The sequence below is a fragment of the Manacus candei genome, unplaced genomic scaffold (genome assembly GCF_025592945.1).
Source record: "Manacus candei isolate 608988 ecotype Guabito, Panama unplaced genomic scaffold, ASM2559294v1 h1tg000022l, whole genome shotgun sequence".
NCBI classification, from domain to species: Eukaryota; Metazoa; Chordata; class Aves; order Passeriformes; family Pipridae; genus Manacus; species Manacus candei.
The window spans coordinates 1771954-1788107 of NW_026138070.1; the positions used below are offsets into that span (position 1 = coordinate 1771954).

The 16154-nt window shown below is 42.4% G+C and overlaps 1 protein-coding gene across 2 annotated transcripts in view; it reads right to left on the reverse strand.

Moving 5' to 3' along the window:
* Positions 1-8808, reverse strand: part of PRKCZ (protein kinase C zeta) — a 32878-nt gene extending 24070 nt beyond the window's left edge. Inside the window, exons 1-5 of one of the 2 annotated variants that reach the window (XM_051786113.1) lie at positions 8552-8808; positions 7612-7815; positions 3825-3946; positions 1847-1936; positions 1416-1466 (exon numbers count right to left, since the gene is read on the reverse strand). In XM_051786113.1, the coding sequence (XP_051642073.1) occupies positions 1416-1466; positions 1847-1936; positions 3825-3946; positions 7612-7682 (334 nt within the window). In that variant the 5' untranslated portion in view covers positions 7683-7815; positions 8552-8808. Of the gene's footprint in view, positions 1-1415; positions 1467-1846; positions 1937-3824; positions 3947-7611; positions 7816-8261; positions 8514-8551 lie in introns of those variants that run through there. The other variant, XM_051786114.1, reaches the window with a different exon arrangement.
* Between the last annotated feature and the right edge of the window lie 7346 nt (positions 8809-16154).

Sequence of the window (16154 nt, forward strand, 5' to 3'; positions counted from 1 at the left end):
CTACAGTGATAAAGACACAAAGTAAGAATTCGAAACAGGATGAATATTTTCTGAACAAAGGACAGTATTTTACTCCTGACAAAATAACCAGTCCTTTATATGACCAATATCAATCCCATTTCCATCCAGCCCAAGTGAAATGCAGAGAAATACCCTACAGACAGAATAACCAGGTCAGCTGAGCCACACTCAGCTGTGGCTGCTGGAGCTCAGCTCGTGGCTTGAGAGAACTGAAACTTCCAGCAAATTAACCCAAAAAGCCTTTCTACTGGAATATCTACACCTTTAATGAGTTCATTAAATTAGGTGTCTCAGGGATAATTTCTTTAACTCTTCTAATCAGCGTAGAAAAGTCTTTATTTTTCCCTAATTGGCTGAACAAGGACAGCAGACAGTGTTGCACATTTACTCTTCTTTTTTTCTAAAAGACAACTTTAATAACCTGGTGAACACGAAAACTTGTCTAGTTTTTACATTTAACCTTTCACCTACTGTAGTTCAGATGTGAAAAATCATATTTGAACTGTAATATTTTGGTATTTATTTCACCTCACTCCATCTTCATGAAAGCCCTCAACGGAGCAATTATGAGTATTAATTCTCTAATTAAAAATATTCATAACTATTACCAGTGCAGCACTCATTTTTAGCCAGTCTGTCAGTTAAATCCTGGTCAATCAAGTACTCTTCTCTAGTATGCATTACTTGCTTTTATCACCAATTAGTTTTATCCCTTCTTCTATTTTCCAAAGAGAAGAGCAAAGGTCCTTCAAGTCCTTCAGTCAGCTTTTCCTCATGCTCTGCTGAGAGCATCAGCTGGTACCTCTGGCACCCAATTATTCCCATTCCTTTCCTTAACATTTACCAAGATATGAACTAATGTCCTGATGCCATCCCCCCATAATGAAAAGTGACTCTACAGCCATTTAATCCTTTTATCCCTGTGCAGCTCAGGCTACTAAAATACAGGTAAACCTTATCAATTATGTGTCCTTCCTCTGGAGCTTTATCTATCTTTTACAGGATTATTTTTACAGAGATTAATAACCTTTTTATTGAAATGGCTGTATCTCCCTCTTTAGTACATCCCTTCTTTTCCCTGCAAGTTAAAATCCCAAAAGAACCACAAAAGTAAATGCCCATGTTCAAATATGCATCTAAAATCCTGCTAAAATTCTCCTTCTCCCAATATATCAACTACTGGAAACCAGTATTAATCCTCAGAAACACTGAAACACTGCTACAACATTGATTTATGTAATTTCTCTTGACAAAATATTAAAGATTTTACATTCTTTTAAGAAAACAGAACAGATACACGACTGTAATGCTAGATTATGAAAATCTTTTAATATTTTTTTTTTCACATGACTGCAAAATATTTAGCTAAAATTTGATAACATTTTAGTACTCACTATCTTCTCCTGGACAAGGCATGCCGGGCTTCTCTGGAATACTTGGGAAAACTAAAACAAAAACATTAGATTTTTAAGGTAAAAGATTCTCAGTAGTCCTTTGATTTTTGAGTATATTTACACAGAGACAGTTTCTGGAAGCCTTTAAATAATTCTGCCTGAGAAATGATGTAATCAGAACTTGGTTCTAGACTGGCAGGATCTTACACTGGAGTAAAGCATTAACAAATCTGTGCAGCAAAAACTCAAAGCCCCCTCAAAGCCTGCTGTAGTTCAGCTTTGGGCTCCACTTTCTTCTTACAACAAACTGCAGGGCACCAGCTCCACCCAGACTGTTACTGGCCAGGCAGAGGAGCTGCTCCAGCTGCAGCTCCCACTGGAGCAGCTGTTGGGATTATCCCAGAGAGGTCCCTGAGCTGTGCAATACTTGCCATGGATGATGAGCCCCTCGTCCCTGTTCTGGCAGTACAAACGGAAGGCTTCCTCCAGCTCCATCTGAGACGAGATGGTACAGGGGTCACCTACAGGGACAGGAAAGGCCCAGGCAGCTTTAACATGCAGGAATTCAGTGGAGAAGTTCAAAAAATGCACCAGCCTCAAGGATTGCCTTTTTTTGAATGACTTGTTACCAAGCTGGCACTTTGATCAAAGCCAAAATAGAGTAACAGAATTATTCCTCCCAACTTTATCAACACTGAGTAGATAGAACTACACTACACTGGTTTGCAACAGGATAACACAACATAAAAGGGAATAGCCAGACTTAAAGATCCCCTTGTCCTGTCTGCTTGTAGTCACGTTATCAGCATTACCTTGTGAGGGTTATTTTTGCTCAAACTCAGTAATTAATCCCCAAATCCCCTTAAGCAGACACACGTAAAGTACAGACTGTCCCAATGGACAGGGAGCCAGCAAACAGCAAGGGTGTCACCCTGACCCCCTGGGAACAGCCACCTCCTGAGCACACCCTGGGGGACACCTGGCCCTGGGACACACAGGCCAAGTGATGACACCAGTGCCCAGCCACATTTTATGTTTGATCTCTTATTTTTAAAAAATTATTTTATAAATCATTTATGAAATGATGCATCCAGGGCCCATCTACCCCTCTTTGAAGGCCACTGCTGCTGCTGATCTATAAATACTGCAATAATGCAACATGAAAGACACTGGAATTATTTGTACTGCAAATCAACAATCCACATTAGTTATATGTTTATGGGATTTTACTATGAGTGAGCTATTCATAGCTTAAACATTTTGCATCTTGTCAAAAACAAAGAAACACTACAAAAGCCCCACAGAAAGTCTGTTTTCCTCAGCTCTTGGTAGGTTTTCTTTATTCATTAAGCCATCGGCAATTGTTTGCTTTTAGTTGGTTCAAAGGGAACATCTGTTTGTGCAATCAGACAAATGAACTTCAGTTCCATGTGGTAAGAAGGGGAAACACTCGTCTGCAGACACAGGATAACTCCCCAAACCCGGGAGGACTGGGGCCAGCCAAACCAGCAGATTGGCTGCAGCTCCCCAGCTCAGAGCCAGGAATTAGAAGGGTTGTACAGGTATGGATTTAACCAAGGCTGGAGGAAAACAGTTATTAGAGCTGCAACTGAGGAGATTTGTTGTTTTAATTTAAGGAAGCCTCAAGAAGCCAATGCAACAGATAGCAGGACTCATGTCTTAAAATCCTCCAACACAAAACTCCTGAGGTTTTCTTCTTCCCTGTAACAATCTCCCTTTATTAACAGGGATGCAGTTCCAACAGCTGAGCACAGGCAAGGTAATTATCCTCCATGCCCTTCTGATCAGGTTACTTTTTATTACACCACCACGAAAATGAGGGTTAGAAAACAGGTTAGCAGAGTTGCCTCTGTCTTTCTTGGTAATCAGAAGATAAAGAGTAAATTTAAAAATAATTGATATTACTCCTTGATATCTTAAAAAGGACTGACTCTTCTTTGACTATAGGCTACCTCCTTCCCCAGACATCACTTTAAAATTCAATTCACTCAAACACTGCACAGCTAAGAGAGCAGTACAGGCTACTATCAGAGAAACCAAAACACAAAGTTACAGACGTCAGTCAAACCAATTTAGTATTTTTTCATCTTTCTGTATTCAGTTCTAGGAGTTGGGCAGACCATGGCATTGACAAGGTGCAGATGGGTTATATATAAAGCCTTCACTTCTCCAGAAGTGAATTCAAGTGCTACTGTGATCAAACCTGATGTCTTGAGGCTCATTTCTCCCTGCTTTGTAAGACAAGGTTCTGTACTTAGATATTTAGAAACAACCACCAGCTCCATACAATACAATATGGTATCTGTTTGTACAAGTTTCCTCAGTGCCCCTTCTCTGTCCCACAATGAACAACCCCAAGAATGCCCAAGCAGTATTTCAGCCCCATACCTTCATCATCAATCCACTTGAGGGTGATTGGCTGTTCCTGCTGCAGGTTGCACATCTCGTGCACTTCATCACAGAGCTCATCGTAGCTCATTGAGGCATCCAGGTTTGTTATCAGGATGTCCCTGCAGGAGATGAACACATCAGGTTTCACCAGAAAACACCTGCATTGGCCTGCACAGCCCAGCAGTTCCATCTGTGGACACTAAGCTGCAGAATCACACTTAGAGAACGAGCTTTCCTCACATAAAATGCTCCCACTATGTCACCAGGATTACATCTCTCAGTGCTTAACTTCAAAAAAAATACTTTAGTACAGAGGAAATAATTGTGTTAATCACCTGTTTTTAATGCACGTTTACCTGGATGAGCAAAGTTCCCTTATTATAATTATTGGCCTTTGAAGTGTTGTTAGGAAAAAACAGAAGCTTTCATAAAAATTAATTTTTTTAATCCAGGTAATTCTTCCATCAGGAGATAAGTAAAATCTCCATTATTGTAAAATCCTTTTAAACAGTGGGCTTTTCCTCACATCCACTATATTGCTGGAGAGGAAGCTTTGATTAGGTGAATTCTCACAAGATGTAATTACAAGACAATTCAGATAAAATCTTACTCAAATTCTGCATCTTGTGCTCTACTTTTACAGTGCTCAGAGAAGGTGGGCCCAGTGCTGAGCTGGGCTGATGGAAACCCTCAGTCTCTCAGGCATTTGGGACAGTAACTCCTGATACAATGAAAGCCCACACAGGGCTGTCAAAGCAGGTCAAAGGTTAAAAAAAGAAAAGAGATTATGCAGAACAAAATCTCATGATACAAACTAGACTTCTTCTATTTTTAAAATACTTTTCAAATGACTATGGGAAACCAACTAATAAACAAGTGCAAGAAGAAAGAGGAGATGAACTTAAGTCATTTTGCTGCCTTCAAAACCTTCCGGGGGATAATTAGGAGAGTGTTCTGTAGTTAATGGCTACTGGCATGTGTAATTCTTTCAGCTCTTAGTCTAACACAGCAAATCAGCAGAAGTTGCCCAGTATGACTGAGATAACTTTCCTATTTCCATACTGTGTGACAAGTCATTTTAGCAAAAATGTTATATGACATATTCTGCCTATTTATGTCTTTCAGCCAGCAGTGGAATAGTACTACACTGAACGAAGAAACTTAAATTCCACAACTTACATTTTAAATTATATGCATTAATAACTTTCCATTTTGCTTTTGCTGAGAAAAATTACAAGCAAAGCTCTAAGACAATCACTTTAAAGAACTGCACTGTTCCAAATTCAGATTAAAAGCACTGCTACCTTTTCAAGTGTAACTTTAATCTACACTTTGTAAAGCTCTCAAAGAACAGCAACTTAATTCTTCATAACAGCAACAGCAGAAGCAATACATACACCACCTGCACACCTGTAACCCCATATTATCTACAGTACTGAGAGCTGTCAGGTGAGGCTCAGTTTAAGAGCATTTCCCTGTCAAAGAAGTCATGTTTTATGCATTTAGGAAAGTAAGAGACCAAACTGGTTCTCACAGCAGTGTTTGAGGGCTGGTGCAATGCCTTGCCCCGAGACAAGGTCACTAAAAATGCAGCTCATTATTTAATGCAGTGCCACCACAAGCTACTCCTGCAATCAAGCAGCTGTAGGTCTGTGGAAGCTGGACAATCACACTTTAAACCTGAAAATACAGAGTGAGACAACACTGCCACACACACTACAACCTCCAACCAAGGCTGGTAAATACTAATCAGCCTTGAATTGTTAACGTTATTGTGACAGATGCCATTCTACAGGTAAATTAATGACCATATTCATGATGTCCATGTTCCTTCTTAATGTCTCTACAGGCACATCGGGCAGGGCTCAGATAAGTGGAAATCACTCACTGTTTAACACTAAAGAACCCCACAGGACTTTTTGGAAAAGATATTTGGAACTGGACACTACACAGTTATATGAAGAGCTAAGGACCAGTGAGTTCTGTAAGAGCAGTCCCAGCAAGAGAATCATCATCCCCACTGACAGAGCATGTGTGTCCCCCCTCGGAGCCAAGGTAACATGCAGCAAACAAAGCTGCATCTACTGAAGTGATTCCAAACAACCAGGTGTAAACCAAGTAACTGTAATAACAAAGTAAGAATTGCACAAGTTGCCTTCCTTCTGCAATCTGCTCAGGCAGTTATTTCTACTGTGCTATGTCAGGAACTCTGTCACACCCAGAGACACGAATACCTGACATACTCAGGCTCCAGAGATCCACTCGACACTCGCATGTTTTACAGCTTCCTCGTGCTCTTTAACTGGGATTTCAAGATGGTGTTTGCACTGTTATGTTAATTTTAGCAGCTACCTGAGGGAGCTTGTCCCTAATCCTGAAGCTGTCCAGCATCAATGAGTTCCTGCAGTCAAATCAGTTCAAAAGCTGAGTGCAGTACTGGAATGGCGAGGCAGAGATGACAGTGACACAGGTTAGAATGCCAAAACCAGTCAGTTTGAACTCAGAGAATTGGATCAATAGGACAACCCCAAAATTCAGGGAGGAACTCGTTTGTAAACTGACACACTACAGACTTCTCAGCTAATGGAAATGACTGAATGACTTTACATCAACACTACTTGCCAGCAAACTATTCCAAATTATTTACACCCACTTCTCTTGGTGTTTATAGTGCCTTCCCTTACAGAGCTAAGGCAGCTCTCCTACTGCATGGGCTTCTGGTAAATTTTCCTTTAAGTAGTAAATTTCTACATTTTAAGACCAAACTGTGACATGGATTCCCACCACTAAAACCTTATCAGTGTTTTTACTAAGCAAATCTTCATATGAAAGTTTAATCTGTAGATAAATGAGCTGCAAATTCACAGATTCTACAACACTTTTAATTTACAGGTAGCAAAACGAAGACATAAAAAAATCAAATGACTAAGCATAAGGAAATAACTGGAAGTCAGTGGCACAGCTGGAAGTTGAAGTCAGATAAAGTAAAAGCAGATATATTTTCACAGTAATTTATGAGAAAACTGGCATTACCAAATTAATACAATTGCTCTGGAATTCTCAACTCAGAACCTCAAACTACTTGGCATTGACCTGGCAGATAAGTTTAAGAACAACCACAGTAGTAGCAACATTTACTCATACAGCAGTAAAACATCACAAAAGATCACTCAAGTCATTTACCAAATGCCAGCAAGTTCAGTCTAAATACTTCAAGTTAAGGATCTACTCAAGCCAAACATTTAACTCCTCAAATGATTTCAACTTAGGCCTTGAAGGAAGACAGAGACCAAAGCAACCTTATTTTACAAGGTACTCACAGTGACAGCAAATGAATTAGATTAAACGTACCTGAAAATCCAGATTTCATGTTGCAGTAATAAAACCTTCCTGACTCTACTGACAACTGAGTGAAGTCATGAAGGGCTGTGACATTTTTATTACAGATAAAATGTAATAACTGCATCTGGATGCAGGAGATGGAGCTAGACCTGCCTGTGACCATGGGAATCAATAATCCATCACCCAGACTAACTGTATGCCAGTTATGCACATTTCCCCCCCTTCTGAGAGAAGAATAAATTAACTTTCCTTCCTGATCAGCATGCTGCAGGACTCTGAAAGGTATTTTAATAGCCCAGAAGTTTACCTGCCTGATCTGACATTAATTACAAATCCACCAATGCCCTGGTTACTCTATCACTAGGTCAGACCACGAACTCCTGCTCAATATGCTTCAAAAATAGACAGGGCACAACACAGAGGAAAGGACATGCTGACTTACCCACTGTAGTGTGTTTTTACTTTGATGAAGTCTTTGTTCAAATCAATTTTTGAGCCCATTCTGCTAGGCATGGTCTGTATTTAGCAGTCTAAACCAAACTATAAATATGTAGAAATAAGTTCATTCAAGACAGATAACTAATTCTGAAGTGAAGAGCTTCACATGTGAAATATGAGCTTCTGCTCCAGATGACTCCCAATCCAGCTGCATATGAAAAAACAAACAGAATCTTGATGAATATACACACACTCTGCTAAACAAATGAGTTGTGTCAAATTTTAGAAACACAAATAGCTTTACATGGAGCAGCAAGAAATCAAAAAGAAAAATGTATAAGACCACTGACCTGCACAGAAATTAAACGAGATTGGTTAAAAATACCCTGTGCAATTTAGTTTTACAGAAATATCCCGAGCGTTTGAGGATGTTTGTTTAAAAAAAAAACAACATCCAACAGCTCCCTCTCGGCTGAAAATACTCCCAGGAAATCTTTACTTATTCATCAACACAGCGTCTGGCTCTTTTCTTCCACAGAACAGAGTAACTAGAAATAGTTTTTATATACATAGAACACTGAAGTCAATCGACGTCGGTTAGAAATTCACCCAAGAGAAGCAGGAGGGGAACTCCACGGGGCAACTTTAACTCACCTTTACGATCGGAAGGTGACAAACATCCTGTTTATTCCAAAGTACCGCCTCACACACCTCTGTGTGTTCCCAGACACCTCCCCGACCCCGCTGTCCGGGCGAGCCTGGCCACAGGTACCGGGGAGGGGAGACCCCCAGAATTCCAGACCCTCCTGTCCCGGGGGGCTCAGGGGGACACGCGGCCCCTCAGCCCCGGCCTGCGACACCGGGAGGCGACACCGCCGCTCGGGACGAGGCGGCGCCGGCACTTCTCCGGGCAGAGCGGGCTGTGCCCGTGCCCGTGCCCTTACCTGCTCCGACCGCGGGGGTCCCGCCCCACGCACCAGGGTAAGCAGGGGCCGCTCCCTGCGCGGCGCTCGGCGACACCTTCCGCGGCCTCAAGTTGCTCAAAGTCCCGCGAGGAAGTTTCGCGGAGGACTTTGCCTCGCTGCCGGCGGGACGCCGGTGGGGAACAACGGCGGCAGAGCCCCAGGAGCCCCTCAGGTTCCCCTTCAGGTTTCCCCTCAGAGCCCCTCCGGCGCCCCCCGTCCCCCCAGCCGCGGTCCCGCCTCAGCGCCCCGCGCCCGCCCCCGCCCGCGGCAACATGGCGGCCTGAGGGCGGGAGCGGCGGCCAATGGGGAGCCAATCCCCGCCCGCGTCCCGCCCCCCCGCCGCCAATCGCGGCGCGGGAACCGTTACCTGGGGAGACCGGAGCGTCCCGGCCAACCAGAGCTCGCGGGGGGAACACCTGCGGCCAATGGGAGCGCGGCGCGGCAGGGAGGGGCCGGGAGGGGACACGGCTGAGGGGACAGGGCTGAGGGGACACAGTGAGGGGGGACAGGGCTGAGGGGACAGGGCTGAGGGGACAGTGAGGAGGGACGAAGTGAGTGGACAGTGCTGAGGGGACAGTGAGGGGGGTCAAGTGTGAGGGGACAGTAAGGAGGGAGAGGTGTGAGGGGACAGAGATGAGGGGGCAGAGGGAGGGAGACATATGTGAGGGGACAGGTGACAGGTGAGGGGGACAGCACTGAGGGAACAGGTGAGAGGTGTGAGGGGACAGGTGACAGATGGGGGGACAGTGCTGAGGGGACAGGTGAGAGCTGTGAGGGGACAGGCCCTGTGTGCCCCCCCCGGCTGTCAGAGCTGCTTCCCCAGAGGTTTCCCAGAAGCCCAGCAATGGGATGCCCTGTGAGCGCCCATCCAGCACCTGCCAGCGGTGGGAACAGGGAAACCGCAGCCAAAGTTATCATAAAGAGGTAATAAAATAACAGTATTAGAGTGGCCAGAGCAGAGGGAGAGAGAAAAACAGCAGAGTTGTTGTACTGGTGCTGTTCGAGTACCCCCAGTCTCACAAGAGCCAGCCTGTGACGTGGTTAATGCCCTTCGCTTTGTAAAGCTGGGTTTGGCTGTTTTTCCCTAATGCTCCTTTGATCTTTCGCTTCCAAACCATGAATCCTCTGTGACTGAAGCAGGAACATCTCCCGTGTGCAGGAGATCAGAGCTTTGCCTGTTCCTCTGCTGCAGGCTGGGATGGTGAACTCAGAGAGTCCTCTAGTGGAAATGCTGCTTACCCTGCCCTGATTTCCTTGTGTAATTTAAAACTTTTCCAGGCAAACAAGCTATCCAAGAGAAAGGTTTTCTTTGGGGCCTTTCTCGATCTGTTCATATCCACCTTTGGGCAACACAACCCACCACATTTGAAAAATAAACCAAAAGGAGTCACAACTATTAGATATTTTTTGGCTACCTGGAGTTGAGCAGTCATAATTGGTATTTTGAAAGGGGAAAAAATTCAGTCCTTAGTCTCAAGTTCTTTTCAGGCCCCACTTAGCACTTTCTCAGTATCTCTCTGGGCTTTTGGGTGTGTACGTGTTGAGTTTGCAGCACTGTAGCTCTGAAACTCCTTTTGCTGTTTCTGCAATCTTCCAAAACACAAATAAATAATAGTTGACATTAGTTTAAGTAGAAGTAAAGTGGGAAAATTAATTCCCATCAGTCTAGATGTTTTCTCTGACACCAGGGAAATGCACCAAATGGTTTCATTTATCAGTCTTCAATCTGAATTATTTGTGTAGCCTCTGCTAATTTTTTTTTAGTAGGAACTGTCAATATGGTTTCAAAATTGGCCCTTAAATCTTCATGTGTTCCAAATTTCTCTGCTTAAAATGGAGAACATTATGTAAGATATGTCTATAAACATAATTCTTTCAGGTCAAGCTACACTTTGATCTCCAGCTCCTTGAGCTGTTGGATTGGGAGATAAAAGGTTCTTCAGAACTGTGATTTGAGGTTTTGTGGGGTTTATTCCTGGTTGTTCTGGGGTTTTTTCCAGCACAACTTACCAAGAAGAAAAGCTTAGGTGCATTTTCAGGGCTTGATGAAAATCTGAACCATAATATTTTTACATCTTGTAGAGATATTTTGTAGTTGTTCTCTTAGTACTCATGTTGTTATTTTAGGTTGGTTTGTATTTTCTTATATTACAAAATTGTTTAAACAGTTGAATTTCCTAATAGATGTTTCTCACTTCTGGGCAGATGGTGTTTTTGGAGAGGATGTTGGCTTTGCTCTGTGCATTAGCTAACAGGGTTTTAACTGGTTTGAAAACACAACAAGCTGGAAATCCTGAGTGCATTCCTAAGCTTTTTGGTTTCCCTTTTTTTTTTTTTCCAGATGGGAGGCATTGCACTTTTGTTTTCTTTTGAGCCATCCTCACCTTAATGAAAAGTTGTAGTGTTGCTGCCTACTACACCTAGATTTGAAGAGCTGACAGGTAATTTAATTTTATTCCAGGTTTAAATTACATATTTACTGCATCTAAAATTTTAGTTCATTTAAGAATTATTATTATTGTTATCTCTTGAGATCAGCTCTTTTATTCTGAAGAGCAGACTGTGAAGTGAACTGATGTGTTTGAGAAAGAGAAAGCTTAAAAAAAAGAGGGTTTTTTCCAAATATTCCAGTTCTGTTTTGAAAATAAGTCTATGATTCTACATTCAACCTCAGCACCCAACCATGGCACAGATTTATTGTGCCAGTGGAGAAGGTGGTTTATTAAGGAATCACCTTAATCATCAGGAATCTGCTGCTGGTATTTCAGCTGCTGGGAGCCTGAGTTAGCTCGTTCTGGAATTGTGGTTTTGACTAAAAGTGAGGAACATCCCTCGTGCTGGTTTCCATTATTTCGTGGCACTCCTGGCTCTGGCAGGAACTTGGAGGCTGAATTCCTTCAAGGATGTACATCTGCACGTTTCCAGCAGATGGCAAGAGATTCCCAGGCAACGCTCTGGGAACCACGGTTGTGCAGACAGAGCTTCCAAGTCCTAGTGCTTTATTTCAGTGCTGCAGGCTGCTGAGAACTGTCCTTTAAAAATTAGTTGAAGGGGAAAGAAACATGATAGCATTAATCCAAAGTACTGCCTCAGCCATCAGACACAAAGGACTTGCCTGTTTCTGACCAGGTTGACCAAAAAAACTCCTTTTCTCCCTCCTGAATGCCCCAAGAAGAATCATTATGGCAACCAGTTCTTAAAGACAATTGTTGAGAAAAAGGGGCAATCAGTACTAGTTTCACCTCAGTTCGGTGGGAATGACCTTGGGCCAAATGCCATTAAGTTTGGGTGAAAATAATAAGGCAAAGCATTAATATATTTTAACATAAACTGGAGTAAAGCATATATCCTACATAACATCAGAAATCACCATGGTAATTCTTAGTAGATTTTCTTGCTGGCTTGAATATTAGTGTTTTTCCAGCCCATGTTAAAATAGACAAAATGAATAATGTTTCAAGACTATTTTAAGCCAACACCTCCCTTACTTGTCTGTCTTATATAAGATAGAAGCAACCAGAAGTTAACTCACTTGTTGACACCTCATTAGCCAGGAAGATAAAGAATTCGATGAGTAGCCCAAGCTACATATCTTTAAAAGCAAATAAAATCAAACCTCTGTGGTTTTGTGTTTTTTTTTTCCAGGATATTTAAATAACCTGTTCAATTTAACAATACTATATGCACTGTAATTTATTAAAAAATTATAGATCCCTCTCCTGTCTCTTCTATATATGCACGTACAAGCTTGTATTTGTAAAAGCTGCACCCACGGAGATAAGGGTAGGATAATCTTAAATAGATCTGTAAAAACATAATAAGTTTAAGATGTACAGAAATAGATCTTTTGTATTAGTCTGAAGCTGAAAGAAACGTAGCAATAAAGGAAGAACAGCCTGGATGGAGCATTATACCAGATGTTTTACAGATTACTCTGTATTTCATCACTCAGCCTTTGTTTAATCTTAAGGCTGTAGTAATTGTAGTCCTGGAATAGCTCAGTGGCCTATGTATTATTTTGCTACTTCCAGCTATGCCTGTTCCAATTGGCCAAAGCTGGCCAGTTATCCCTTCCTGTGGAATGAGAAACGTTCTCCCTGCCCCAGCTGGTGACCCCAGGAATGACCACTGAGAGTTTGGGGACACTTGTGCTGCTCTCACCCAGACACTCACCCAAGGAGCAGATCATGCACCCTGCATTTGTTGGTAACTTCTGTTACCCACTAACTGTGGCAAAGATGTTTGGGCCAAAATTGTGGAGAAGAGTTTCCTTCAGAGTGTGGGGAATTTGAGGACTGACTCAAACTGTCCTTTTTTGCATGTAAGGGTTTGCAGAGTGCAGTGCAAGAGAATGGAACAGGGAGACTGTGTTTGTGTGGGAGTGTGCTGGGTAATTATCACAGGGCTGACTTTCTTGCCTTTTATGTAACACTCCTTGGAAGGTACAAAGGGTTGTAAATGAGGACTTTCAATCTCTCTGTTTTTCATACCTGTGGGACAAGATTATATTGGTTTTATCTAATATGTCCTCGTGCCAAAGAGAAGGGAAATTTCCTCTTTTTCTTTCCCTTTTCAAGTGGGGAAAAAAGGGAAAGAGAACTGAGGATCAAGTGAAGTTGAAGTACTGTGAGAGTTAAAGAAAAGGATCTGTTCCCAGAGGTTTCTGGTGTCTCAGAAATGAGGGATATTTGGGTTTATTTTTTTGGACCAATCTTTTCACGGAACAATGAACTCCCAATAACATCTGATTAGTCCTGTTGGTGCTATATTTTGTGACAGCCTGGCCTTGACTGTCCTCTCAGATTTGTTTTTGCTCTGCAGGAGTTTGCAAAAGGCACAGCAGTGACACCAAGCTGGTCCAAGGAGGGAGCAGATCCCTTGTGCCTTACATAACGAGGGGCTTAAATCTCCAACTCATCTCATTTAGGACACGGTGCCTTCCTCATCTCAGCTACCAAATCCACCCAAAACCACATGTTCGTTGCCAAATTTTTATTCAGTTTTCATTAAGAACAATTAGCTATGTCTGTAACACATATTGCACGCAGGGTTGTTTTAGTATCCAACAGGCTTTCAACCACTGCAAGTGGTTTGAGCTGCTGTGATAAAGAGGGCAGGAGGGAGTTGCTTCAGCTTTTTTTCTTTGAACAAAAAATATTCTCAGAAACTTTCAATAAGCTTTTTGTTGTCTATTCTGCTTCAGAGAGGAACATTCAGGGTGCTGTTTTCCACCTGATGGGAAGTGCTTTTTTAGGTTAATGGCTGGGAGTATTTCAAACCAGAGCAATCGTATTAAGTGTTTTGTTGTCCCAACAGCAGAAGCCTCACCGAGTTAAATTGGTTTCGCTACATTATCTGTTGGATTAGCAAACCAGTTAGGAACTGATGGGAGAGCTTTGCCTTAAAGTGGGATAAATGCTCTCATTGCTACCCAGACACAGGACAGACATCTCTGTATTTTAACCTCTTAATAGAGCTCTCACTGCCAGCATTACTTTCAAACACATCATGCATTTCTTCATCTGTCATCTCGTGCTTTCTGATTCCTTCCAGCCTCTTGAGGCAGCAGCCCTTTGTGCCATCAGTACAGCAGTTTGCACAAGTGCCCCCCAGAAAGCTCTCCTGAGCACACAACAGCTCTTCCTCCTCTGCTGGCAAGGCCAGGGGAGAGTTTTACCAGCCCTTGGGCCCTGAACAGGCAGGATGTCATTAAGGGATGAAATCTCTGGGGTTACTTTGATTTGCCTTTCTAATGCGTTCCATCTTCCAGTTCAATGGTTGGAATGTCTGTTTTGGCAGTTTACAGAAGCTCCAATTTCTGTATATGTACATTTTATTAACACTTCACATTTAGAATGATTACATTAACACATAGCCCACTCCTTTTCTCACAGACACGCCAGTCCATAGAGCAGAACTATAAATTGCTGAAAGGAACACAAATGTTTTCAGGTGCCTTTTGATCTGTCACATACTTTCTTTTATGACACTAGTAAAACCCATCCAAAGTCAGCATTCAACTGACATCAGATTTGGCTTATTAACTTTATTAAGGGTATCATGAAATTAGAGTTGAATAGGGAATTGCCTTTAGATGTTAATAGATCTAAAGTAGTAATGTCTGAGGATTTTTAAATATGATGATTTTAAGTAAAAAAAAATATAGAAGATTCAAATTTATGCAGAATTCCAGTCAACTCACCATACTCCTGTACTGAAATGTCTCCTTAAAAGTTTGAATGGCATCTGAGTTTCTGGCTCTGGAAACAGATTTAAGAAAATCCCACTCTTGGTGAGGGAGGTGTTTTGTCTTGTGCTACTCATGCAAGTGCAGTTCCAGTACCCAAAATCCTGTTCTCCCCTCTGACCACTTCGTTCCTGGGATGGACACATTGCCATCTGTGGCTCACAGGGCACTTTCCTGACAGCCTGCAACCTCCTGGGATATTTCTGTCCTCTTGTTTGTGCTTCTGTGTGCATCACTGACATAGTCTGGCATTCTGGCTTTGGGGTTCTCTGAGGAGATTGCTGCCACCTCTGCCTTTGATCAGTCACACTGAGCTGTGCACCTTGAAGATCTGCAGTGAAAGTACAGAAAAACCTCCCTGAATAAATCTTCTGGAGCAGTCAGCAGGACATGCAGCCTGTGACTGTCTCCCAGATGGAGAAGCAACTAATTTTGTCCAATAACCCCATGTGATCAGTCAGTTGGCTGCAGTGTAAGGAGTTATGTCAGGTGCACAATTACAAACTATTACTGCAGAAGTAATTAGATTAGACATTGCCTTTATAATATCTGCAGCCATCTTCCTGCTAATTACTCCAAATAACCAGCCACTGCTCACTGGAGGGACTAGGGCCAGGCTTTGCTCTCTGCTCTTTAATAACTTTAATTCCAAAATCATGGATTCTTTTCCTATGATTTGCACTCTGCAGGAACTTGCTGTGAATATTTCTTCAGCTGGATTCAGTCAATAACTTCACTCTTAGCAGAAGACACTGACCCTGACAGGCAACATAATAAACTAATAGCTGGAGAAACCAGTAGGGTACAGAAAGGCTGGACTTAAAGCGAAGATTATTTCTGATTTATGCAAGTGTAGGAGAGAACAATGAGGTCCTCTGGCCTTTCTGAAGGGTGTAGTGCTGTTGTGGGGATGGATCAGGGACAAAGCAACCAAGGCATGGTAAAGTCATGCTTCTGCTGGTTTTATTCCACTCTGCACTTAATCATTATATAAAACAGTGAGAATGATTCAGAGGAGAGCAGGAGAGGTTGAATTTCTTGGGGAGAAAGTGATTATGACCAAAAATGCACTTAGGGAAAAAAAATAGTGTATTTCTGTAATGTAGCATTGCATCAACATCAGGAACAAACAGCAAGAAAAATAAATTAGAAAGAGGAGAAGCAGGAGGAGGAAAAAGAAGCCTGATTACCTGATTATTGAAGGAGATGCAGATTTCCATTAGTGTTCTGGATAAGGTGGAAGTTGAGGGATACTTTGCTTTAATTCAGTGTGTGAGAGTCTCAGAAACTGTGGCAAATACCACCACGGAAGCACCAGTTGGATGCACTTACCCA